Raw genomic sequence first — 27,472 nt, 5'->3', positions numbered from 1 at the left:
CTGCGTGCATTTTGTCTAATATACATATTTTTTGCAAGCAATTTTCCATAAGTTACTGCGGTTTTTTTGTATGTTGTTTTCACTAATGTATGCAATTTTGTACACACTTGACCTAGTGTATGAATTACTTGGTTGGAGAACTGCATGGCAAAATTCGGAGAAGCGCGCATTTCAAAGGAGGACTGCATTTCAGTTTGCATATTGTTTCAGGAAGTGCAAATTAAGTAGATTTGCCTTTCAGTGCAACTGAATTTGAACTGAATACAATGTCTCCTCCATCCCTACCCTTGGCCTAACTTCAGAAATGGCCTGGAAGCAAACTTTCCTTGTCAGTGAGATGAAGGGCTATCAGAAAAAGTGTGTGAGAGAAATGGGTTTGGGGGTGTCAGAAAGAGAAAGAGGAGTTAGTGGTAGAAGGAGAAGGGAGAAGATTTTGGGTACCACCACTTTGGAATCTGGCTCCACTCACTGCTGGCTTCAGCACCACCCATAATTGGCAAGTGAAAATGGCCCTCCACAGGAAAAAGAAACATGTACTTGTCAAAATTAAAAATTAAAAAATAGTCCAGTAACACCTTAGAGACCAACAGAGCCTAGGACTTGCCGATCAGAAGGTTGGCGGTTCGAGTCCCCGCGACGGGGTGAGCTCTCGTTGCTCAGTCCCAGCTCCTGCCAACCTAGCAGTTCAAAAGCACTTCAAAGTGCAAGTAGATAAATAGGTACTGCTCTGGCGGGAAGATAAACGGCATTTCCGTGCGCTGCTCTGGTTCGCCAGAAGCGGCTTAGTCATGCTGGCCACATGACCCAGAAGCTGTACACCGGCTCCCTCAGCCAGTAAAGCAAGATGAGCGTCACAACCCCAGAGTCGGTCATGACTGGACCTAATGGTCAGGGGTCCCTTTAACTTTACCTAAGTTTAGGTATAAGCTTTTGTGTGCATGCACACTTCTTCAGACTGTTTTTTAATTTCTAATTTTGACTGCGTCAGACCAACACAGCTACCTACCTGAATCAACTTGTCAGTAAAGCATGATTATTTAATTGCATTTTCTGGTAATCTGCTCTTATGGTCTCTTGCTCCAGCTTGTGGAGAATCAAGTTTGAAAGACCCCAATGATACAGCATCATTCTAGAGGCATTTTGGGAATTGCTGGGGTGGGGGCATTGAGAAGGAAACAGGGTTGTATAAAATAAAAAGATGAAACAGATGAGTTAAGGGGCAATTTTGGGGGCTGCTTTCACATGTAATTCAGAGTGGTTTTTTTTAAAAAAATATTATATTAATAAACAAAATAAAGCGCATAAAGAGCATAAAGAAAAATACTTTTACAGCAGGTTGAAATCAGCATATGGTTGGACATCATCACTGAGTAGTTTGCAGATTTTTGAATTAATTCAGGGAACTTGGTTAAGTTCCCTGAATTAGTTCATTCCAAACGATGTTCATTCCAAATTGTGGCCACTGATGTTTACTGCAGATAACGCTACGCTAAAGGGTATGGCTCCATTTACAGCTGGTTCCTATGTTTTAAGTTTGCGCTGATAAAATCCAACATCTAAGAGTTTCGGATTTGCATCTGGAATAAAAAGCATTTAAAAATAAATAAATAAATGCTAGATCCAGCTTTCTCATCTATGAGAAGGAAGGTTGCGTGCGTTTTTTAAAAACCAAGTACAGCTCCTCTTGAAACCTAAAACTGTAACAACAGGAAGGGAAAAGATTCTGTTGTGTTGCTTTTCAAATACCTCACTTCAAACCTTCCAGCCAGCGTGAATAAGCTGTGAATATGTTCCTTGCTTAAGGGAAAGCTCCAATATACATCCTCTCGGTGGGAAGAGATTCACTTCAAATGAGAGCGCACTGCAGGGTGACCATGTATTAACCAGCCTGGCAGTGTAAAGCTGAGGATCAGAAGCTACTTTGCTGGAACATATTAGTTATGTACCCAGAGTAAAAAGGGTTTTCCATGCATTGTGAATTTAAGAAAGACTTACGGAGGTGTAGAGGGAAACTGGATTTCAAATGCAGGCAACGGCAGATGGTAGGATTAAGAACACCATCACAGACCTATTAGATGAGGCTGATGGACCAAGTTAATGGCCCGTCCTGTTCAGCATCCCATTCTCACAGTGGCCAACCAAATACCTGTGGGAAAGCCTGCAAGCTGTGGGAATGTTCAGGGATGCAGGAAAGGATATATTGTCTGATAATAGCCTTTCCAACTTGTGTTAACAAGTTCACAATTTAGCAGAGTAACATTCCCCTTTTTAAACTTGGAGCGGATGCGTTTGCTGAGGCTCGCTAAAGCCTCTATAATAACTGTTCTGGTATTTCCCCCTTATTCCCTCATAAAAGATAAGACACGACACAGTCTTCTATAAAAGTATAAAAAGGTTTACTCACACATCATTCTGTTCACAATAGGATCCCAGAAGGCAGACTTAGCTTAGAAAAGTAACATATACCTAGAAACTATCTCATAAGAAGACAGTCCAGAGGGCATCTTTGGCTAAGCAGATGTTGCTTCTTCGATGCATGTAGTCAAAAGAGAGAGATGGCTGCCCTGCCCTGTGCTTTTGTCATTACCTGCACAGGTGAGGCCGCACCCACCTCTAGTCACATGCAGAGGAAGTCTGTCCCAGCCCAGAAGGAAACAGGAAGTTTACCTGCTGGCTGGACAAACATTTCTCCCCATGTGTAAACATGTTCACTCTAGGAATGTTGTACTTGACTGCTCTTGTGTTTCACATCCCACACAAGCTGGGCATGAGGGCAACAGCACTCTGCCCCTCTGCAATTCTCAGCAACTGGTATCCAGAAACACTATGCCTCTGACAGTGGAGGGGGCACATAGCCTACATTGACAGCCTTGTCCTCTGTGAAATTGTCTAATCTTCTAAAGCCGTCTAAGTTGGTGGCAGCCACTGCCTCTATCAAGCTCAAGGTGGCATATGTGGTTTCCCACCTCCCCATTCTATCCTCTCCTCCCTGAGCAGAGGAGCAGCCTGAGCTCCTCATCTACAGCTTCCTTAGGGTAGTGTGAGGGGTTGTGACAGGTATTTGTGGAGGTGGTCCTTCAGGAGAGGGGCTAGAGACCCGTTTCCTAGGAGGTCTTCACCTCTGAAAGTTAGGGGTGTCTGAAGCAGGGCTGCCAGTGGACCTCTGAATAGCCTGGCAGGTTTGTGGGGCAACAGGGAATCCTCCATTATGCCCAAGTGCTCAGATAGCATAAGAGCATAAGGATGACAAGGCTACCCTTTGAAAAGACCTTACAGGTGCTCACCTGACATCCTGGGACCAAAGGGTGTGGCAGCACTTTCAAATGATAAACTTGCACATGAATTAAGAATAGCAGGAGGAACCAGACAGACACACATTTGTGGGGTAATGATGGAATTCTAGTTCGTTTGTGAATAATCTAGATAACAAAAGACAGGTCCTTGAAGTCTACTCTTAATATACAGACATTATAATATTTTAGTTTCATTGGACATTACATTTCTGCAATCCAGGGAGAAGATTTGCTTTTCAGCTAAGGCAAAGTAATTTTGCTGCACTGTTTGGGGCAATTTGTTCTAATGTATCTAGAGAAACAATTTTTTAAAAAAATAAAATAAAGATACCTACAGATGCTAGCAGTGGGACGACATCTTTGTATGTGTGTGTGACCATGTTGTGCTAGTTTTGGGATGGGGTGAAGGTTTGTATCCAGTGTGATGCTGTTTTTGAAAGAGTGGAACGGGCACCCATTTAATGCCATGCTGCCATTGATGCCGCAGATTCCTTTACGGCCTCCTGTCATTCCTCTGCAGATGGCTACTCGACCATCGATCACCGGGAGAAAGAGCGAAAATACAAAGCCAACGACAACATGGGAGACGCGTCAGAGAAAGAACCACTAAAAGTAAGCTGTGTTCTTCCGAGTTGCACATCAGGCATTTGCAATGTCCCCCACACACACACCTTTTAATGGAGTTTTGTGGGCCAATGTAAGGCAGAATTAATTTGAATTGTTCTATATAGAGGTGCAGAGCTCCCCTTTGAATATCCCCAGCCATCACGGCTCTGATAATACCATCTGCTCATCTACAAAGGAGAAGATACTAGGCCTCCTTGCCTTTGGCCTCTGTGTTGCTGCCGCTGGTGCCTGCAGTTTTCAGTAGCACTGAAGATCAGGGAACCTGTTGTATTCATTAGCAGTGAAGATCAGAGAATCTACAGTGGTGCCCCGCAAGACGAACGCCTCGCTAAACGAAAAACGTGCAAGACGAAAGGGTTTTTCGGTTTTTTGCGTCGCTTCGCTAGACGAATTTCCCTATGGGCTTGCTTCGCAAGACGAAATGTCTTGCGAGTTCTTGCGAGTTTTTTTCCTTTTTCTTAAAGCCGCTAAGCCGTTAATAGCCGCTAAGCCGCTAATAGCCGTGCTTCGCAAGACGAAAAAACCGCAAGACGAACAGACTCGCGGAACGGATTAATTTCGTCTTGCGAGGCACCACTGTACTGTATTTGTTGGTAGTGAAGCTCGGAGAATCTGTCGTTCCCCTCTGTGGTTTTCCCAACCCTCATACAAGACACCGTGCTTCCTAGAAGCTGGATTTTCTGCTGTGGAAATTTTGATATAAAGAATGGGCGTAAAATGAAACCTTAGGTTGAAACCTCGGTGTTAGCCCACCCTCCACACCACCTGCCCAGCCTGTTGGGATGGCAAGAGGAATTCCTGTGGGCCACTGTCTCGCAAGGATCTCTGCTTCCCTTTACTCTCTTAGAATGACCCTTCATCCTTGCGTTTGCGTGGTGAGTTCCCGCCCCCCCCCCCCGGAAAAATAAAGACACAGGACACCAAGTATAAGGTTAATGGGTGAAATACAGTGGTGCCCCGCTAGACGAATGCCTCGCAAGACGAAAAACCCGCAAGACGAAAGGGTTTTTCGGTTTTTGCGACGCTTCGCTAGACGATTTTCCCTATGGGCTTGCATCGCAAGACGAAAGCCCATAGGGAAATCTCGGGGACCTTTTTTTAAATGCTGGCGGTGGGGAGCAAAGCCTTCCCCCCCCTCCGGACTTCAGAAGAGGTCCAGGAAGGCCGGCGGGGGCGAAAGGCTTTGCTCCCCACCGCCAGCATTTTAAAAGCGGTCCGGGATAGCAGGGAAGCGCTTCCCGCTATCCCGGACGGCTTTTGAAGGCAGGCAGGGGGGGCAAAGACTTTTGCCCCCCTGCCTGCCTAACCGGGGGCTTTTAAATCGCCCCGGGACTGTCCGGGGCGATTTAAAAGCCCCCGGACGGCTTTTGAAGCCTCCCCCCCCCGCCCGGCTTCGGGGCATCATCCCGATGCCGGGCGGTGGGGCAGGAACGCCTCCCCCAGCCGCCCGGCTTCGGGGCATCGTCCCGATGCCGGGCGGTGGGGCAGGAACGCCTCCCCCAGCCGCCCGGCTTCGGGGCATCGTCCCGATGCCGGGCGGTGGGGCAGGAAAGCCTCCCCCAGCCGCCCGGCATCGGAACGATGTCCCGAAGCCGGGCGGCCGGGCGGGAAAGCCTCCCCCAGCCGCCCGGCTTCGGGGCATCGTCCCGATGCCGGGCGGTGGGGCAGGAACGCCTCCCCCAGCCGCCCGGCATCGGAACGATGTCCCGAAGCCGGGCGGCCGGGCGGGAAAGCCTTTGTCCCCCCTGCCTGCCTTCCCAGGGGCTTTTAAATCGCCCCGGACAGCGGAGAAGTCCTCCGCTGTCCCGGGCGATTTTAAAATGCCGCCCGCCAGAAGAGGTCGGGGGAAGGCTTTTTCCATAGGAACGCATTAATTGATTTTCAATGCATTCCTATGGAAAACCGTGCATCGCAAGACGAAAAACTCGCAAGACGAAGAGACTTGCGGAACGAATTAATTTCGTCTTGCGAGGCACCACTGTAGGCCACAACTTTATTGATTATAGGAATGAGTGGTATTGGCTTAGGCATGGGTCCTATCGACTAGCTGGCTTCAGCCGGATTGCGTGAAGACCGGCGAGGGTTAACCACTAGTAGAGGGAGTCCTGCTGAGGCACATCAACTAGGACCTCCCCCGGGGTTACCGCTCGGGGGCGTGCCTTAGGCCCACACCTCCATAGGCTTCGGACAGGGCAACGCCCCCCAGAGTCCTTTATCGGACTAGCCTTTGCTTTGGGGGAGGTGATGGCGTTTCCTCCCCCCCTCACATACTCTTTTACCCTTCCTTACCAAAGCTGATGAGGCGAAAAGAGGGCAAGCCCTGGCCGCGCTGGCCCTAAATAGGGCAGGCTATGCCCACCCAGCCATCCGATTGGCTGACTGGGTAGACGACAGCCCCCGCGCACGTGGGGTGGGCGTGAAGCCCGCAACCCCACCTCCTCCCAAGCTCGGAAGTGGCTTTGTAAGAAGAAGGGAGTGCGTCCCCTCACTCCACATCCTGAGGCCATTTCCTTCACAGGAAGTTTGAGTGGAGGAGGAAGAGCTATTGGGGCAAGGCATTTCTGTGAAAAGCTAAGGCCGAGACTCGGGGTGACAGCAGCAGCCATGTTTGACGGGGTCCTGGGCAAAGTGTGTTCTAGCGAGTCCCCTTCCTCTTTTGATTTTGCCTGGCATCATTAGTTTCTAGGACTGGGTGGCGGAGGGCCAGTCTTTTAATGTCCCTGGGAGACATTTCCTCCGCATGATGCTGCGTCAAGAGGCATTGTGTGGAGTTAAAATGGCAGCTGGACTAAGCCACCTGGTTCTGCTCAGACCACTGAGTTGGAGAATAAAAGCAAAAGGTGGACCTCAGTGGTGGGCCCTGCCAGGATTTTTGGAGCCAGTGGTGCCATCGGGGCAGGAATTTGAGGACTAATGAACCAAATGAGAAGGAGAATCCTTCAAATGAAGCGCTGCATGAAGTAACACATATGACCGTCTGTAGAGAGCTCAGGATACCCCTAAGACAAGGGTGGGAGACCTCAGGTCCCAGGGGCCAAATGTGGTCCTCCACACCTCTCTGTTTGGCCTTCAAAACTCTCCTCAGAACACATCCCCCAGGCCACACCCCTCACTGATTCCCCCCCCAACCCCACCCAAATGATTTTTCCTGACTGGAAGGCGTTCTTGAACTCTAGCAATGCCTCTTTCATGGTTGGATGGAAGACAGAGAGGAGTGTGGGTAGAAACTAGCCCATTGCATAAAGAGAAAATTTACATTTTTTGCTCCTCCCACTTTTGCCTCTGACTCCACCCACCACTGACTGGCATGTGGCCCTCAGAGGTTTGCCCAGAATGGAATGCAGTCATTGGGCTGAAGAAGGTGAAATTTACATTCATTGCTCCCACCCAGTGAGAGTCCTGAGGTCCAGATAGAAATACATGGAGGGCCGCATTGAGCTCCAAGCCCTGAGATTCGCTGCCCCGATTTAGCAGCTCCTTACATATAAGGCACACATGGTTTGCTTTTGTTCTTTGTTCTGTTGCTTTCGGTTCCTCCATTTGGAAACCAACCCCAACCTTAAAGTCTATAGCTGTGCAGGAGACTTTGTCCTGAGAATAGTCACTACCAGCACCTCTGCTCCCTTTTGGTTTCCGTGGTGAGAAGAACTGGAAATGCGTGCGAGTGTCTGTGCAAAACTAGGCGAGGTTGACTCTGCAGGCTTGTGCTCAGATATAATCTGGTTTCCCATCCTTCCAACTTACTGGTGGACATGGAACATAGAACCATCAGGTTCTGTGGATTCCACAACACTTATTCCCTATGTTATGGGTTCCAGTGTCCCTGGGAAATGATAAAGCATCTACTTACTACCAGAGAAGCCAGGGACTGCACCTGGGATATTCTGCATGCCAAGCAGGTGTCCCTAACACTGACCAGCAACAAATCAATATGGCTTCTGCCTTCGGAAATTACCTTTTATCTGGGCTCTTGGTCCTCTCCCAATATGTCAAGCTGCACTCGTCATCTTCTCTCTTTTTTTTGTCCTTACGGTTTTGCAATTAGCATCCTGTCCTGGGGAAATTTGTATCATTCAAGTTGCAAGGATTGTTTCAGCTCAGCAATTTTTGTCAGGGGCTTTTTAATTTTCATTCGCCCGCCTCATTAGGGTAATCCCTCGTCTTCCCAGACACACTCCCAGTGGCAACTCCAATATGCCGCTTGCTTTATTTAGCTGTGCTCGAGAGCCTTAAAGCTGTGGTGTGATCGCAAGACCCGCTGCCCTGCTGACCCGCTGCTCTGCTTTCCATATGAAGTTCCACCGGGCAGCACTGTTAGTGGGTGAAGATTACAGCTGTGTGTGGATTAAGAGACCTCAGTGACCCTTAGAGCTGGTCGTGCCCCAAGGACACAATTGTCGTTGATACCCATTTGGCCTGACTGCGATTTTCTCCTAAGCCCATGCTTAGCCAGGAAATGGGACTTACCGTATTTTTCGCTCTGTAAGATGCACCAGACCACAAGACACACCTAGTTTTTGGAGGAGGAAAATAAGAAAAAAAAATATTCTGACTCGCAGAAGCCAGAACAGCAAGAGGGATCGTTGCACAGTGAAAGCCACAATCCCTCTTGCTGTTCTGGCTTCTGTGATAGCTTCACAGCCTGCATTCGCTCCATAAGACGCACACACATTTCCCCTTTCATTTTAGGAGGGAAAAAGTGAGTCTTATAGAGCAAAAAATACGGTACTATCTATCCCCTTTTGGCCCAGGAGAGCAGCACACAGATCGCACCTGCCTTTTGTGTCAGAAGCACAAAAGATAGGAGAGGAGAGGATTTTTTCGCGGAGCTTTCTCTCCTCGTGCCATCGAGTGAGGGTGATGTCTTGACTGAGCTGTAGGCAGAAACCTGCAGCAAACCAGCCCCTGAGAACCAAGAGCCAGGAAGCAAAGCGAGCACTCGGGTCTGAAGAGTGAGTCAGAACTAAAGGACAAACCGAGAGGCAAGGTTCCAAGCTGCAAGTGAGAAGTCAGGATACCAGAGCAGCGTCCAAATGACTTCTCATTCTCCAACCTGCTTGTGGGTAGAGGAATTGGGAAGGTGTAACCACTTGACTGAATTTCTCGAGGGGAAGGAAAAGTTCTCTGACAGTTTCTCAGAGAGGTGGAGCTCACTATTAGCAGTAGCACATGTTCCTGCTCTCTGTCGACATGCAGAGGGCCAGGAGGCCAGCTGATAAGCCCAGCTATGCCGTCTCCTTCCATCGTCCCGTGCTCCGATGTACATCAACGACCCGCGCTTCAAAAGCCAGGGCACGCTATCAGCAGAATGTACTGCGCACCCAGAATAGGCATGAGGCTTGTGAAGTCATGCTACAGATTTATTAATCATAACTCAGAACAAAGAAACATGTCGCCTCTCTCTCATGTCGTCTCAGAGAGAACAGCAAAAGCAAAAGCTATACACAAATGGAAGTTCCCAGCATACTGTGCTGGAATGTAAACAGACATGTGACATGCAATAATTCCACACGTCTGTTCCTTAAGGTGGAACGGAATTCTCTACACTCTCCTCCCCCCTACAGGTATGTGTGTGTTAGTGCCACATTGGGTCAAGATGGGCAAGTGTTTATTCTGTTGAAAGGTGAGGCCCCATTGCTCAGTGGGCTGTATACTGTACAACAGGCATGCCCAACAGGTAGATCGTGATCTACTAGTAGATCTCTGGACGTCTGTGGTAGATCATTGGCTCCCCCCAAAGAAGCTGAGCAACTGTGGCTCCCCTAAAAAAAGCTCAACATTTCACCTCCTCCCTGAAAAAACTCAACAACTTTGACCTGAACCCCCAAAAAGGGAGTAGATCACTGCCAGTTTTTAACTCTGTGAGTAGATCCCAGTCTCTTGGGAGTTGGCCACCCCTGCCGTAGAAAAAGAAGAAGGCACATGATTCTAACAATGCAGTCCTAGGCATGTCTACCCATTGAGTTTAATGGGACTTAACTTCCAGCTAAGCATGTGTGGCTAGTCCTGTCTGCTGTCTGCTGAGCAGCAGCCATTGGGTACCACAAATCAATACACACAGAGTCATCCTCTGAGCTAAACTGGGCGTGATGCAGGATATCGATGGAATGGCCTGGTGGATGTTGTTTTTACTTTGAATGCAGCTGTGGGTGTTCTGAATTTTATCAGAGTAGTAGCCACAGGGTGGTTAATCCTTCCTTTGTGGGCTATCTTTCCAATCAAAATCTCCTTCTTTCCCCACCCTACAAGTGCTTTCTCAACTTCAAGGGGAAAGATACTGGTTCTAGGCGTATTTCTCCCTGAAAGGAGAAAAGATGCTCAGGAGAGGAGCAGCCGGCAGCTGAAGGATTAAGCACTTCTCCTCCAATCAAATTCAGAGCCTCCACAACTGCTATTTTAAAAAATAATAATTTCAAAAAATAAAAACCAGCAGCAAGTGCCACTGCTTTGTTTTATCTATTTATGCAAAAAGAAATTGATTTTCTAACAACGAGAACAATTATGAAACAGTAGAAAGCAGTAGAAGTGTGAAAGCTCTCCAATCTTATTCCTGCAAATTGAGTATCCAAATGTTGCAGGTGCCGAAATGTCTCTGCCTTTGTGGAAGTTGAAATATGTAAACCAGTGCTTCATCTTGGGCTGCTTGGGCATGTGCCTTGTGCCATTGCTTGATGTCTTAAGCTAATAAGGCATTAGACTTCTGGTAGGTCTCTGTCTTTTCTCTAAGGAAGCCGTTCTTCACCCCAAAATGCCAAGAAGCTTAGCTGGTTCATAAGGGTGCTGGTTGAGGTCCTTCTGCTGCTCACTAGTCAGCAAGATCTGCTTTGTCTTCTTCAACAGTGTTTGCCGAAGATGTGAAGTTCTGTTCATATTAGCGAAGCAAAATGAGGTCATATACACAAGCTATATATTTTGGCTTCCCTGCTCTCTCTCTCTCGGTTCAAGACCATGCTTTAACTTTTTGATCTCAGGCTCAAACATGAATCAACACAAAACATGGATCAAGGAAGGAGAATGAAGTTTTCTTCTAATGCCTTTCCCAAGTTCACCTTATTTCTTATCTGTTCCCTGACTCAGCCTTCCTATAGAAAGGTTTATTCCCCCCACTTCTAGGTAATGTGGACAGGCTGTGTTACTTTGCTACACTCTGAGCAAGCCAGTAGCAGCCACTTTTGGAGTGCAAAGCAATACATCATTGGGGAGGACCTGTGGTCCAGAGGTAGAGTGCTCCACGGGGCAGAGCCGCAACACTAGCTCCTAGGCAACAGAGTTGTTGCTGCTTACTGGGAAGAGAAGGGGGCAAAGCAGTGGGGAGGTTGGCGCAGTGTTTACACACTGGCAGGATTGGCTCTGCTGATGTGCTTGCACTGCGATAACCTCCCTGCCACTTTGCTACAACTCCCATGCTGGGAAGCTAACACTGTCCTAATCCTGCCCTGGGCAAGTCACTTCCACTGGGTAGCCCTCCAGATGTTGTTGTACTCCAACTCCCATCAGATCCAGCCAGCATGGAGTGATGGGAGTTGTCGCCCAGCAATTTCTTACGGGGCAGGGTGCCAATTCTCTCCCCCTGCAATGCAATATACTCCTCTCCTCCAAAGGCAAGGTGTGTGTTGATCTCCAGTGCTTGCAGTTGTTTGGCTCCACTGCTGGGAGATGCACTTGTCGTGAGCTGCAATTACATTGATGAACCCAGCACTGTCTGCCTAGCGCTCACAGCTGTTGTTACTGGAGTTTGGAATGAAGCATGCTTTTTACTGATTCTGTCTCTCTCCCTGTTTCTCTGTCTCTCGTTTTCTTTTCTGCACTAATGCTACCTTGCAAACCTTTTGAACTGGCAAGTTTGTTTGTCTGTTTGATTAATCTGCTCTGTTTTGCCTTTTAACGCCTCACCCTGTCTGCTGCAGAATGACACAAATAGGAAAACCATTAACAGGAGTAACAGGGCTTCGGTGACTCTGGTGGATGCCCGGGACCCTAAACCCCAACCTGTTGACTCCTGGGTCTAATTTGCATGCATGGTAGGTCCTTTTCACGGTAATTGGTGCTCGTGATTAACTTTTCTTGTTCGCGCATGGTGTCGCATCGCTGTGTGTTCTCTCTGCCCGCCTGGCTCCTTTGCAGGCAGAAGCAGATAGGAAATTGCTTTCAGTGTGTTCTGTTTAATATATATTTCACTCATCACTGTTTGATAAACTGCTGCAATGCACTGCTGGTGGAGTCCATTGTAACCCATACGAAATGTACGTGAAGCTAAGCAACTGGTCGCAAAACTCCCCGCCATCTGCTTTTGAAACAGAAATTCTTGATAAAATTTTCCTGAAAAGGAGGTGAATTGGTGTTCTTATATATGGAGCCAGAATACTTCCTGTTCTCTGTGTATTTTCACTTTTATTAGCAGCCTGGTGTTGAGGGTCTTCTTCAGTGCCTTGAAGGATTTGGTGATCAGTCCACTACCACAAAACTGAGAGGGGAGAGGTGGCCACGTAACAGCTGAGATCAAAATGGATCCCCATGTCCCATTGACAGAAGAGGCAGCCCTTAGTATCCCAAGCCAAAATTGCAGGGGCTCTGTTTACCATACCCTGAGTGAAGCTCAAAACCACTCCCAGATCAACAAGCTTGATCCAAGGCAATCTGGAGCAAGTGCATGCCTTCTCCTGGAAAACAGGCACAGTCTTCTGACTCCTAGCCCTTTAGACCAGGCTTCCTCAACCTCGGCCCTCCAGATGTTTTTGAGACTACAATTCCCATCATCCCTGGCCACTGGTCCTGCTAGCTAGGGATCATGGGAGTTGTAGTCCCAAAACATCTGGAGGGCCGAGTTTGAGAAAGGCAGCTTTAGACAATGGCTCATTGTGCTCTTGCCTGATCTGGTTACTGGCCAGTCCAACCACAGATCAACAGTTCCATTTCTTGCTGCAATCCCAACCTGATAGGCTCACTTTTTCTTCCATACTTGCTTGCTTGCTTCTTCCACGTTGATTTCTCACATTCTCTCTGAGCTGTTCTAGCCACAGCTGGTCTGTGGTGCAGTCATACTCTTGACCCAGTTTGGCTTCCATTTTAGAATTTGCCACGGTTTGTCAGCTATGATGTTGTGTGTAATCAGTGTGAACCTCACTGTTCTGACTGTTGAGCAATGAAACCGTGCTTTGCAGCCATGATGGCCAGCACAACGTGGGTCTTCCTGTCTCCAAGGTCTCAATAGGCAAGAACCTAAGCTCTGTTCCAGTGGTTTGAGAAGCATCTGTCAGGACATAGGGGGATGCTATAGCATCATGGCAGCTGGCTTCACCCCTCCATGTTGTGGTTGATGATGATGATGATGATAATAATACGAACCAGGAAATCCCTTGTTTGAATCTCGCCACTTCCAAGCTCGCTGGAGGGCCTTAGGCCAGCCACTCTTTCTGACCTACTTTACAGGGTTGTCAAGTAAAAGAAAAAAATATTGACCTGCTTTACAGGGTTGCAGTATAGATCGCAGCAAGTGAATGGATGTGCCGTTCTTTGGACGCTGCATTAAAGCACAACTTAAATGCTAAATATTATTAATGTTGCTGTGATTTATCCCCCTTGCCTCGTTCATTCTCTAAAGAAGGTTCCTTCCAGACATTGCTGGTCTGCAGCCCCCATCTTCCCTGACTGCTGGCCATGCTGGTTGAGGCTGGTGGGATTTAGAACAACTAGAGGGCACCATGTTGGCAACCTTTGTTCTAAAGAAAGGACCTGTTTCAAACCCCAAAGTGTGTTATAGCTGGGATTATTTAAGGAGCTGCTCTAAGCAGTTCTGCTCCAACTATGTAGCTTACCCTGTGGCAGAGTTCTGCCTATTCCTTCCTCTCTTCTGTTCCTTTAGGATACAGTGGAACCTCAGGTTACGTTACCCTTGGGTAACGTAACTTCAGGTTGCGAAAGTGGCAAACCGGGAAGTGTTTCACCACTCGCGCATGTGCAGAAGTGGTCTCTCCGGTTGCAAAAACTTCGGGATACGGCCGGACCTCCGGAGGTACCACTGTAATTTGTTACCTTCCAGGTAGGGTTGGGTGGTCTCCTTCCTGTTCACCTCAATAGGAGCGGAGGCTTTTCAAGTTTCCTAGTCAAGATCGCCAAAGAAAAAGCCCCTGTTGTTCCCACCATCTCATCTGTCACAAACTCCCTACCTTGACTCAGGGCTGGCCCAAGACATTTTGCTACCTGAGGCAAACCACAAAATGGCGCACCCCCCCCCCCACCAAGGAAGGACGTGTGAGCAAAGGTCTACACCAGGAACAAGGGCGGAATGAAGATCTACATTGGGAACACGGGTGGGAGTCATATCTACCTTACCCAACGATTGAAGTGGGAATCAAAGGCTGTCACGGGAGTGAAAGGGCCCCGCTCTGAATGATGCTAAGTGTGTGCAGAGCCCAGGAGACCCCAGAGGGAAGCCCCTGCCATTTCCTCCCTAGGGGTGGGGAGGAGACCAGCAGCGCCTCCTCTTCCCCAAGAGACCATTGTAGAGGTGGCATGGTGGGGTGGTAGATCCACGTGACAGATCTGCCACACACACACCCCTTGGTGGATCCTTGGTGGCAGATCCATCCTCCAAGGAGTGCATCACAACTGTAGCAGCAGCAGCAGCAGCAGATGTGTTCCTTAGAGGCCAGATCTGCTGCCCTTGTGGATTCTGCCGCCCGAGGCGCTTTTCTCACCTTGCCTCTTGCATGGGCTGGCCCTGACGCTGAGCACCCCCCCACCCCCAAAAAAAACTTGAAAGAGAGGTAGCCCCTGTGCCAATGCAGTCAAACCTCGGTTGTCGAACATAATCCGTTCCAGAAGACCATTCGACTTCCGAAATGTTTGACAACCGAAAACTGAAAGCAGAAACCTCGATACAGTAGGAAAACTCAAGACAGAAGCCGCGTAGCACATTCAGCTTCCAAAAATTGTTCAAAAACTGGAGCAGTTAATTCCAAGGTCCCGGCATCCGGGAGCTGAAACGTTCGGCTACAGAGGCGTTTGAGAACCGAGGTTTGACTGTACCTTGTTTTAATTTTCTTCCTTAATTTCAGCTGCTCTTAGAATAAAACCTATTTGGAGTTTGTGGTGCCTACCTTCCCCATTACCCCTATTAATTAACTCTTGCTTTTCTTTTTTTAGGGCTAAAGTCCCGCCGCTTGTTTTGTTATTGTTATTATTATTTTTCCTCAACTAAAAAAGAAGAAGAAGAAGATGACGACTTAACAAACAGGATCTCATTAATTAACCATCACTGCCATTCAGATATGGAAAAGCCTTGGCACTTGCGTCGGTGGAACCAACCAACCAGGCTGCAGATTCTCTATGGGGCAGGGACAGGGCGACGGACCATCAGCCAATCCCAGAGCAGCATGCCTTACAGCAGGGACCGTTCTGCTTTTTAAGAACCAATCACATTCCCGCCCAACATCACCCTGCCCTTCAAACTTCCACACAGAAATGCGCAAGACAATTTCTCCAAGCTTATGTCGGACAGGTTTGGTTCTTAGCTGATTCTTCTATGTGGATGGTGCCAAGTTATGAGTTGAAGGTCATGAGATGGGTAAGGAGAAGAAGAATGAGAAGTTTAAAAAAAAGAGAAAGAATTCACATGTGGAAAGAAAAAGTGCAGAATATTCGGAGTATATCTTAGGTATAGTCATAAAAAAAAACTTAGCACTTTTTCCTTTCTTTATGAACTGTGATTTTTTTAAAGCAAGTTTTTTTTGTGGCCTGTTGTTGAGGTTTTCATTCTTTGATCCAATGGAAATGCAGAATTGTGGAGCTGAAGTTGGATGGATTTTGACGAAAGGAGAGAAAGAGTTGGGGGAAATCTTGGTGGACTGGCTTGGAAAGGTGGAAGCTGGAATTGACGTGGGCTGTATACTTTGCTTTTGAAGTAAATGATATCACACTGTGCTGCCTATATTATCATTAGTGTTCCATTCATCTGCCTTTTGACTTCTGTAATGGCTCTGTTTATACTTTCCAAACATATAAATGATTCATTCAAGGTTTTCGCTGTCCTCCTTCAGGGAAAAAAAGTGATAACGACATCCCCCGACCACACAGACATGGTTGACTTTCTGTTGTTGCTGATGAGTTCTTCTTAATTTTCTAGCCTGCTGGTGTTGAGTTGACGGCAACATGATGTCAGCATCGTGCTCCCCACCCACCAATAGATAGTATTTAAAACTTTGGGGAAAAGTGGAATCTTCCTTGCAAGGAAGATGTTTCAAATGCATCATAAACTTCATATGTCTCTACTCTTTTTTGCTGGTAAAATGTTAATAATCGCCTCCCATTGCTGGATCTCATGTATGATTTTGGCTAAGCTATTAACAGAGTGCTTCAAAGGGAACTATAATATGTTTCGAGCCACCCATGTGTGGATAGATTAGTTTGTAATTAATTAGGGTTGTACACTCGAGGAATGATGACATCCTATTTATGTGCAAAGCCTTATTACCTAGGATCGCTGTTGTTATGGGTCTTTGGCGAGATGTTTGCCATTGGTGCATATAACCATATCCCTAGTCCTGTGCATTGTGTACAATGATGCTTTGTGCTTTAACCACATTAATTTCTTTCGGGTTTGGTCTGTTGTAGAGAGAAAATGGAAGCAGAACCTTTAACCGTGCAGTGCCATGCACCCCTCTGAAAAGTAAGTCCCATTGAGGTCAATGTGTCTTACTCCTCAGAAATCAGGCATAGGATTGCAGTCTGAATCTTCAATTCCACTTACTCCTGCCTTCTTTCTCTCTCTCCCTCGTTGCTAAAATTAGTTGGTTGCCATATTCACTTAAATGATGTGATTGGAAAGCACTTTTTGTTTTTTTGTTTTTAAAAAAATAATCCAGCAAATTTCATTGGTGGGGGGGGGGTGTTCCTGCTGTTTCCTTTGTAATTTAAAATGAAGTTTGGGGTGGGGTGGGGAAGGGAGGGCAGGGGAGAGAATAAAATAAAAAAAAATGCTGTATTAGTTAAACATCTAACTTTTTGTAAAAAATAATAATAATAATAGTAATAATAATAAAAATCCATAAAAAAGAAAGAAAGAAAGAAAAAGCAAGCATCAATAGCTTTGTATCTTCTGGAATATAAAGAAAATAAAATTTGACATGAATTACATATATAAATATATATCTCTATCTATATATTGTGCAGAAAATAGGTTGCCAAAACCGTGTGACATTTGTAGCAGGAAAGCATTTTGCAACAATTCAGGGAAAAGACTGGTGTCAGAAGCTATTTGGCAACTTGGCTGGTGCAGACATAAGCATGTACCTGCCCCTCTCTGCCCCCAGTCTCTCGCCCCCTAACCCATCACAGTCACCTAACTGGGGTTACCTCTGAGTCTCTTTAGGGAAGCAGAGGCACATGGCGCCAGTGACCTATAGGAGGGAGGCCCATGCTGGCCCGAGATCTCTTTATTGGCCAAAGAACACATGACAGGTGGATCCCTCTTTGGATTCTAACTGGAGACCTCTTTGCCTCCGTGATCTAAACAGTGAAGAGTGGAACAGGATCAATATCTTTCTTGCTTCTAACAATGGTGCTCTTTTCATACTTCTACTCTTGATAAGTGAAGACCCTTTTAACCGGGGCTGTACATTTTTATATCATCTATATACGAATCGTATGTAATTCCTCTTTTCTTTTTCTTTTTTGTATACAAAGGGTTTTTTTGTTTTGTTTTGTGTTTTTTTTAAAAAAGAAAAGAAAAGCTCGTCTGCAAGTTGTAACTAATTGAGTCTGCTGCTCTGTAGTTTTATTAGACCCCCCCTGCAAGCGAATAGTCTCTCTCACCCTGGCTTCAGTCTATGTTCTGGTCCTGCCTTTTATTTACCAAAAAAAATGGGAGTCAGATTGCTACTTGGGTGGGTGGGATGGGGGTATAAACCTCCCCCATTTGTTCACTGTCCTTTCTGACAATCATGCGGCTCCCCTTTTCCTGCTGACCGTCCCAAAGATCTCTTGAGCCTTCCACGAACATAGGAAACTGCTTTATACTGAGTCAGACCCACTGGTCCATCCAACTCAGTACTGTCGGCACAGACAGGCAGCAGCTCTCTGAGGTATCAGAGAAGGAGCCCCCTCCTAGCCCTACCTGGAGATGCTGGAGAATGAATCCGGGGCCTTCTGCATGCAGAGCAGGTGTTCTACCACTGAGCTATGCCTCTTCAAATATTTTGAGGCAGAGAGATCCATAATCCCAAGGTCTAATTTCCACTGGGAGGTTAATATAGGCAGGAAAAAATGGCCAGGAAGGGGAAGATGACCGGCAACAGAGGCGCCTGGAATGCGGAAGCAAGCAATGGATTGCGGAATGGAATGCAGAAGCAAGCAATTGGCACAAGCTTTCCCAGGGCTATGTGCTCAGTGGGTGAAATTGTGGGGGGGGGGGGAGCAGAGCTACTAAGTTTTCATTAGCCAGAGGGAAAGCTTCGTTCTTCTGCTCAGTCCTGGTAGCTCATTGGACCTGCTACCTATGGATTGCAAAACCACAATAAATGGTACAATGCAAGCAAATATTTGCATCCTTAATCTGCATAATTGATTTTGGCTGCCACATTCGGCTCCGTTCGCTATATGTGTGTGTGTGCGCGCGTCTAATCACATATACCCTGCCTAGACATTTAATCCTTCTCAAGGGCTCTGGAGAGTTTCACTTCTACAAGGCACTTGGAGGATTAATAGCCTAGTTTTTGGAACCGTGATAAACTGCTTATACAGAATCAGGCCAATGGTCAGCCTGTCCCTGAATTGACTTGTGAATATTCGAGCAGGGGGGCGCTCACTCATGATTGCAGGCAGGGCCCATTTGAGCATAGCTCAGTTTGTGGCCAGCGGTAGTCTCAACCTTGCAAGCTGCCACCATCCCCTTCTATTTTGGTCAAACAGTGCAGTGGACATTCTGAGATTAAAATGCTGGCAAGGGATTGGCCCTTTTTCAAGGGTGGTAAGAATGCTCAATCAACTGTATTGCTGAATCTTCTTGTCAGTGGCTCTCCATGGTTTCAGGCTGGGATGCTTCTTGGTCCTGCTAGCCAAGCTGGAGGTGCTATGGATCAGTCTTGGAACTTTCAGCTTTCAACACATGTGTTCTACCTGTGAGTTAGGGCCCCTCTCCGAAAGGCACTCTCCAACCCAAAGACCATTCAGGCAGTTTCAGGATTCCCTTGAGTCAAATTACAAGCCATATGACTCATTTGAAACCTAGTTACAGGTAGGCAGCCGTGTTGGTCTGCCGTAATCGAAACAAAATAATTTTTCCCCTTCCAGTAGCACCTAATTTAGTTATTGGTATGAGCTTTCGTGTGCATGCACACTGAAGAAGTATTCATGCACACGAAAGTTCATACCAATAACTAACTTACTTGGTCTCTAAGGTGCTACTGGAAAGGGAAAAAATTATTTTGTTTCATTTGAAACCTGTTAAGATGGTCTCTTAAGCATCATAAACCTAGGCTTGCCATTTGTCATGAAAATTCCTTACATGTCCTGGTTTTCGGGTGTAAAAATGGCGTCAGGGGAAACCCGGGGGGGGGGTGGAGCTCAACAATTTGGGGGTCTTCCTAAAAAAAAAAGCTCAACAGGTGTCGGGAATTTTTGAAATATGTCAACCCTACCTAAACCAGATCCAAAGCATCAGTGTGGGGGAACCTTTGGCCTTCCGAATATTGCTGAACTACAGCTCCCCCTTGCAAGCAAGACCAATGGCCAGGGATCATGGGAGTTGTAGTTCAGCAACCTCTGGAAGGTCAAAGGTTTCCCACACCTCCTCTGCACAAAACACATCACTGATGTTGTCGTCTGAGCCAGGATGAACACTTAGCAATGCCATTGGGCCAGCAGTGTCTATAAGGACCCAAATGAAAAGACATTTGAAAAGTCAGGTGGATTCGTCTGTCATTCAGGAGACCTCGCCAGGGAGCAAACTGGCTGCTAGGATCACTTGCTCCTCACCCACGGGGCCTGTTTCTTAGTATTTGTATTGGCTGTCTGTCCCTTTAGTACGCCAGAGCTTCTTGTAGCTGATCCTCACCAATATTAGCTGTCCATGAGATGTAAAACTGACAGAGAGAACCTTGGCAATGTGTGTCAGGGCTGTCAGTAGGAGTCTAGGTGGCTCCTCCTTCCGTGTTCTGTCTAGTGGCAATTTTTACTCTGCTTGTACGTAGCAATAAGTAGGCATTTAATAGGTCAGTTGTAGGAATCTTAGTCAGCACTGCTACCTTTCCATGGGCAGTGACAAAAAAACCCACAATCTCCACCCCTTTTGTTAACCCTTCTGTTGTGAATGCCACCACCTGCTGGCTTTGAATTCTCAAAATAGAGACTCCTAATTCAGGAGCTGTATTTACTTCTTATTTCTAGATGCATTGTGGCCAGTTAGAGGGCGTAGGGAGAAGGAACTATCTGTGGCCCTCCAGATACAGTTGAAAATGGACAAATCGTGTCAGTTTCGATTTCTCTCCATTTCTCCTTTCCCCACACTTTAAGTTCAGCTCCTCACATTTCCACATCAGTTTGCATTTTTTTAAAAAGTTACCATCAGCATTTTACTGCAAATTTCTCCCAGTGTACTCATTTTTGTATGCAATTTTGCCTAATGCACTCGGGGTTTTTTTTGCAAGACAGTTCCCCCTAATGTCATGTTTGCATATTGTTTCGGAAAGTGTGAATTAAGTAGGTTCGCCTTTAAATGCAAACCGGATCCAATTTCTCCCCCTAGATATGATTGGACTACAGTTCCCATTATCCATGGCTATAGGGTATGGTGGCTGGTGCTGATGGGAGTTGAAGTCTCTTGCCCTTAGGTAAAGCTATGTCCGTTGTGGCCTGTATATCCCCAGGGCAGTTTGCTGTGGGACCAGATTGATGTGGGTTCTTGTTTATCAGTTCTCCGTGGTCCCTTCTTCATTGCTCCTGCTTGCATTGTGGGTCTCCTCTCTGATCCATGGCGGAGTTTGAATGTGCTACAAATCTCCTTGGTTCCCCTACCCCTTGGATAGCAAAGGCAAGATAAATTACCCCACATGTGCAAATATATGAAAAGGTGCTTATGTCATATGCTGTGCGGAGCTGACCTAATACTATTTTCTTGGCCCAGCATTGTTTTGACCCAGCCCTGCCTGTGGCACACTCTTTGGCTGTTGTGTTATGCTGCTGTTTCACACAATTGCCAGTTTAGTAGCGTCAAGGCAAGAGCCTTCCTTGTTTACCCAGGCATGCAACAGTAGGACAGGGTTCGCCTAGCCTCCTTGCCCTACATATGGGCTTTTATGTCGGGATTTGATTGGCCAGTGTAGGAAATGGGGTGCTGGTGTAGCTCAAGAGTAGCCAGAAGTTGCTGGACCACAATTCTCATCATCCCTGACTATTGGCCATGCAGGCTGTGATGGAGCAGAAATCTCATCTGGAGAACCCATTGGACTAGATGGGTATGCCTCTGGATACCATTTGTTGGGAATCACAAGCGAGGAGAATGCTGCCATGCTCAGCTCCTGCCTTCAGGCTTCCCATAAGTTTCTATGAGAATAGGATGTTGGAGGAGACGGACCACTAGCCTGGTGCTGCAGAGCTACTGCTGCTGTTCTTCTTCTGAGGATCTTTGGTCTAACTCAACAAGGTTCTTCTTAAGTTCTTAACTGTCATGGCTCAGTTTTGGCACTGCGGGACTCTCGTTCTATTGGCCTTCGGTCACAAGAGACAGGCCTGGGTTGAATTTATTGTGCCAAATTTCCGGATTAAGCCAACCTGTTCCATCAGTCTGAGCCACCATCCCTGTTCTGTTAGTGATGGATGGAGTTGGTGGGATAATTCTCTGGACCACCAATAACAGAACAGGAGGGAGAACCTGTGGTCCTCCAGATGTGCCTGGACTATAGCTACCATCCTCCCTGAACATTGGTCATGGTGGCTGGGACTGATGGGAGTTTGAGTCCAACAGCACCTGGAGGGCGATACGTTTCCCATCTCTGGTTTAAAGGTGGCACAAAACACAACGGTCCGATGCTTGACCCATGAGATCACGGCGTGCTAATGCTGATGGGATATGAGCTACTTGTGGATGTCAGGCATAGCCTTTTCATCTCATTCAAGCAAAGCTTCTGCACCTGAGACCACTAGGATGCTCAATGCAACCCTTTGTCACTCCTTGGCTCCATTTGGGCAGTATCAGATAAGACTAAAGATACCAAAGAGAGGCAGGTGTATTGGTAAGACCTGTGTGGAATAAGCTGGGGCAACGGGATGTGGAATGTGTGGCCCAACCATGATAGTGTGTGTGTGTGTATACTCAGTTTGGCCAAACTACCGCATTTGGGCAGAGGATGCTGTCTGTGTTCCCAGAACTCTTGTAGGTAGTTTTGGACAAGGATACCTCAGAAATCTATAAGCAGATAGATGGTTCCCAGATGGTTTGAGTGAGACAGTGGTTGATGGAACGAAGTGTTATGGTTTCAAAAGGCAGCCACATCACGGCGTCTCTAAAGATCATACCTGGAAGATTATCAATGCTAGAGCTGACCCCAAAGGACCTTTCAACTTTTGACTTGAAAGTGAATTGAGGAGGGAGAGAAAGTTTCAATGACACCCACCCAATTCAGCTTTTTGTTGTTGCTATCTCCTGTTTCATCGCCTTGGCGTTGATGGAGTCCCTGCTACTAGTGGGCATTAAAAAAAAAAAATCGCCCACAAGGCTATGGAGTGAGAGGTCAGGAAACATTTGTCCTCGCTCTGATTGGCCTTTGTGACAATTCTAGGTCCTTAAGTACAGTGGTGGAGCTTTACGCTCCGGCGGGGAGGGGGGTGGAGAGCAGGCAGGGGGGTGACTGGCACACGTCCCGGGGGGTGTGGCATGGTGCAGCGCATGTCCCAGGGGCATGGCACGCTGCCTGCAGGGGCGTGGCATGCGTCCTGGGGGCATGGTGCACCACCTGCGGGGGGCATGGTGCCCAGTGGGGGGACAGCCGTGAGGGCACCCCACTGGGATCATGCCGCCGGGGGCGATGCGCTCGCCCCACATCCCTGTTCCTCCGCCAGTGCTTAAGTAGCAGCAACATGAAGTAATCTGAGTGAGGGCAGTGCTTCATTTCCTGACTGGTGCATTGTGGGTCAAGGATAGGACTCCCCCTCCGGCAGCTGGGGCTACTATCAACACTGCTGGTGACCCACACCCTTTTGGCCCCTGCTCATGCCCCCTCAAAATCAGTGAAACCTCCTCCAAAGAACAAGACAAATAAACTTTCCAGCCTGAAAACAGGGTGGCAAACTTACATTGGGGCATTTGAGTCCAGCACTCACCAACACCCATAAACCACAATGTGTGTTTCCACTTACCTGATTTGGGACTATTGTATATTAAATTACGCTCAGGGCAGACTTCCTTGACTTGGTGCCCTCCAGCTGTTGCTGGACTCCAGCTCCCATCAGCCCCAGTCAGAAATGGTCAGAAATGATGGGAGCTGTAGTCCAGCAACATCTGGGTGGCATTAGTATGGGAAAGGCCGTGGCATATGAGCAGTGGCATAGCGTGGGTTGTCAGCACCCGGGGCAAGGCAAGTAATTTGCACCCCCTAACCCGTGGATTTGCGCCTCTAACCCTAACCCCCAGATGTTGCGCCCGGTGTGGCCAGCCCCCCCTGCACCCCCCACACTACGCCACTGCATATGAGAAGGTTTAGCAGCACCCCAACCCTGTTGGAGGCAGTAATGCCTTTGAACAGCAGTTGCTAGAAACCACAGGAAGGGAGAGGCCTCTTGTGCTGGGCTCCTGCCTGCAGATTTCTCACAGGCATCTGGTTGGCTGCTGTGGGAACAGGATGCTGGACCAGTTGGACCACTGGCCTGATCCAGAAGGCTCTTCTTGTGTTTTTATGTTCTCAAGATGAGTGCATTCTGTTACCTTGTTAAATCAGAACCAGTGTGCAGACACACCTGGTGATTGCTGCCTCTCCTTCTTCACATGAAGATCTCTGCTAAGCCTCTGTCGAAAAGCATTGTGTCGCAAGGCAGAAGGAGACCGCTGCCTGTTGCATATGATGTATTGTGGCTCTTTCATCTCAGCAAACAGGGCAACCCCAACCATACCAGCTCAGAAATACCCCCACCTCCTGCAAAAGCCAGCAAGAACCGCACTCTCTTTATAGGGAGTGCGGCTCTTGCAGGTTTTTCCCGCCTGCATTCACTCCATAAGACGCACACACATTTCCCCTTACTTTTTAGGAGGGGAAAAGTGCGTCTTACGGAGCGAAAAATACGGTAAGTCCTATTGACAGTCGGGCTTACTGCTAGGTAAGAACTGCAGCCTTTGCCACTCTCGGATCTCTTGTACACCCAGAGTTCTGTTAGCAAAACGAGGTGGTAGAATCTCTGAGCAAAGAGTGGACAGGAGCACCTCAAACTGTAGTCACCGCTATTCTGTTGATATGCTGGTGCTTGAGTAAGTGGATCACATGGATATGCCATGTAAGCAAAAATTGAGGACATCCGGTGGAAAGATTAAGGCCCGAGTTACCGTATTTTTCACTCTATAAGACGCACCAGACCATAAGGCACACCTAGTTTTTGGAGGAGGAAAACAAGAAAAAAAATATTCTGAATCTCAGAAGCCAGAACAGCAAGAGGGATTGCTCCGCAGTGAATGCAGCGATCCCTTTTGCTGTTTTGGCTTCTGGGATAGCTGCGTAGCTTGCATTTGCTCCATAAGACGCACACACATTTACTCTTACTTTTTAGGAGGGGGAAAGTGAGTCTTATAGAGCAAAAAATACGGTAACTGTTCCAAGGAAACCCAAGCATTTCAGCCCAAAAAGGTTATAAGGGCAAGCAAAACAATGAAAATACAAATGCTTGCATGTCAGATATGGGAGGTCATTTAGCCCAGAGTTCTTCAACATCTGGGCCCTCAGATGTTGCTCAACTTCAGCCCCCTTCATCCCTGACCTATGGCTAAGCTAGCTAGGGATGGTGGGAGTTGTAGTCAAAAAGAATCTGTGGACTCCAGATGTCAAAGAACACTGATCCATTCCAAGCTCCAGCTCATGCACGGAATTTATGGCTCTGGCACCAGAGGTGGATTTACGGCAGGACAACCAGTTCTGTCACACTGGGTGCCAAGCCTAGGGGGCATTTCAAGGCGTCACAGCTATGATGTAGTGAATTGAGCAGAATGGAAGACCAGAGACATATTTGTGTGTGCCAAATTGTGGCCTTGCACGGGGTACCGCTGACTTTTGAAAGACCCAGGGCCACCTCTGCCAGCATCTCTGATAGGTAGACCTTCCAGCCTCTTCTTCCAGGAAAGGTAGAAAGATTCTGGCCCAACCTGCTCACTCGTTTCTAACTCGCAGGAAGTGTGTTTGTTTGACACAGGCGAACGTCGCCAACGTTGCATGCGCGTTTCTGACCCCTTCTTCATTGTCAGGGGTAGCCATGTTGAGGGACTGCAGTGCCCATCGTCCCTGACCATGCTACATGCAGCGAGTTGTGAAGCAATGAGCACATTGGTGCACATGTGTGTCAACTGGACCTTAGTGGCGTGCCTCAGCAATGTCCCTTTGCGGCCAGCACCTTTGCGGCCCAATTCATGCCTCTGAGGGGCATCTGCCACAATAACCCCACACACAGGGGGATCTCTTTAAATCGCCACCCGGCCGTTTGGGCTTTTGTGTCTTTGGAACGTAAGATGAGGGGTGCGCTAAGCACTTTTGGGCGTAGGCAGCTGTGGCCCCAGACTTTTAAGTGGATGTAAGATCGTCGTGTCGCAGGGGGGCAGGAGCACGTGGATCCCCCAAATCCAGCGGAGGCCGCTTTCAACCCCAGCAAGTTCCTGGCGAATTAGTAGCCAATGTGTTTGTAAACAATCATGTGCCTTAAAATTTTCTCACGGTGGGGTGGGGTGGGAAGGAAATACCCAAACCCTTAAAAAGAGTGGAATTTAAAGAGAGAGAAAGAAAAGACAATTAAAACCAACAATGTGTGCTTCTGTACTCTTCCTCAAGGTGGTCGCTCTGGTTTAGACTGGGGGAGGGCAGTCGCAGGGCTGGGGCCGGGGAGTCCTTTTGCATTGTATTTAAACTGTACTATAAACAGACTGGTTTGGTTTTAAGATTCAAGAAAGGGAGGGGTGGGGGGGGTGGATTATACGCTTTACAGAACCAATGTTTATCATAACCCGAATGTATTAATATTATTCTAGGAACTTTCCGTAACACAGACAAGTAGAATGCTTGTTGAAAGCAGGTGTGTAGGTTAACAATTTGGTGTGTTTTCAATAAACAATGCCTGGAACGAATTCCTGTGTTCTCTGTTATTTTGCTTTTGGTCTGCGCGAAATCTTTGGCCTCGGATGCCTGTAGTGATTGGTGGGACAGCATCTCTTCTGGTGCCGCTAGCTAAGGAATGGGCAAATCTGTCCATTCCAGTTTCTCCAGTCTTAAGCACAGTTCTCCACATTACCACCTCCATCTGGGTTTTCTTTTTAAAGCCCTTGTGAGAATTCATCAGCATTTCAGTGCGAATTTCTCCTCAGAGACATTTTTTTTTAATGCAACTTTGCCTACCATAAAAATAATAACAATAGTAATTTTTGTATGTTACGCTCACAGATATATGCATTGTTATGTACACTGCTGTAACCCCTTTATTCCTTTGTTCCATTGTTTATTTTCTACAAGTTCCTGTCTGTTTGCTTTTCTTTTCTTTTTACCCTACCCAGTTTGAAAGAATATGACCTTAGTGAGAAATGACTTAACTAGCTGTCTTGTATGTTTCCCGAATCACGAGTTTACCTTTGGAAGAAGATTATATTATGTGTACAAACACCATTCTTTCATACCAGATATTATTATATAAATTTAATTAATAAATAAAATAATATTTGCTGGTGGGACAGGATTAACGTGCTGATATTTACATTAAGTATTAGGTCGTGAGAACTTTTATTCATCCCTTCCAGGTTACGTTTAAGAGAAAGACCAATACCAAGGTCAAAATTGTTCCAGGTTGTGGAGTCTTTTTTTATCCCAAGTTATGCCATGATCCACAGAAATAAGCCATAGAAAAAGTTGAGATTGGCACATAATGTTACGCTTGCTGAACATCTTCAATGTTCTGCTCCACTGGAGGGTTTTTTCCAGGGTTTCCCCCCCTCTCCCCAGGTGGACTAAAATGCCCATAAGCCATAGATGCTGCCTGAGAGCTACGGAAGTGAAATAAATTGCAGTATTTCTGCATCTTGACCTATTCCAGCTGTCAGAACTGCTTCATTCAGAGCCCATCACAGCCTGAGCATATTGGAGAATGGAGTCCCAAAGGTCAAAGGTTATCCTGGGAATCGCGAGCATGAAATATAAGGGCCCTAACCTTATATTAGGGGTGGGGATCTAACAGAATCGGCCATGTGCTCCAAAAGTAGTCACTGGAGTAGCTTTGGTTTCTCTTGTGAAGGGAAAACTTTTGTGTTTCAGAATTGTGTCTGAGTCGCGGCTTGCATTTCCTTTCAGGATTTGTTCACAATTTGGTCACAACAGCACTATTTA

At 47.1% G+C, this 27,472-nt stretch overlaps 1 protein-coding gene and 1 long non-coding RNA gene across 14 annotated transcripts in view; both read left to right on the top strand.

The window, feature by feature from the left end:
* Positions 1-16,761, top strand: part of ARVCF (ARVCF delta catenin family member) — a 601,392-nt gene extending 584,631 nt beyond the window's left edge. For 12 of the 13 annotated variants that reach the window (XM_081893282.1, XM_081893281.1, XM_081893283.1 and 9 more), the window contains 3 exons: positions 3,814-3,905; positions 11,828-11,941; positions 15,066-16,761. In XM_081893282.1, coding sequence (XP_081749408.1) covers positions 3,814-3,905; positions 11,828-11,929 — 194 coding nt within the window. In that variant the 3' untranslated portion in view covers positions 11,930-11,941; positions 15,066-16,761. The remainder of the gene's footprint in view (positions 1-3,813; positions 3,906-11,827; positions 11,942-15,065) is intronic. The other variant, XM_081893277.1, reaches the window with a different exon arrangement.
* Positions 16,762-23,341: 6,580 nt separating this feature from the next.
* LOC309359625 lies at positions 23,342-26,226 on the top strand. The gene is made up of 2 exons (XR_014163867.1): positions 23,342-23,463; positions 23,618-26,226. It is a non-coding gene; the product is annotated as an uncharacterized lncRNA (long non-coding RNA).
* The last annotated feature ends 1,246 nt before the right edge of the window (positions 26,227-27,472 follow it).

This window comes from Podarcis melisellensis, assembly GCF_964234715.1.
Source record: "Podarcis melisellensis genome assembly, chromosome: 16".
Taxonomy (NCBI): Eukaryota; Metazoa; Chordata; class Lepidosauria; order Squamata; family Lacertidae; genus Podarcis; species Podarcis melisellensis.
The sequence above is the reverse complement of the archived record's forward strand: the minus strand, read 5'-3'. Positions and strand labels throughout refer to the sequence as shown.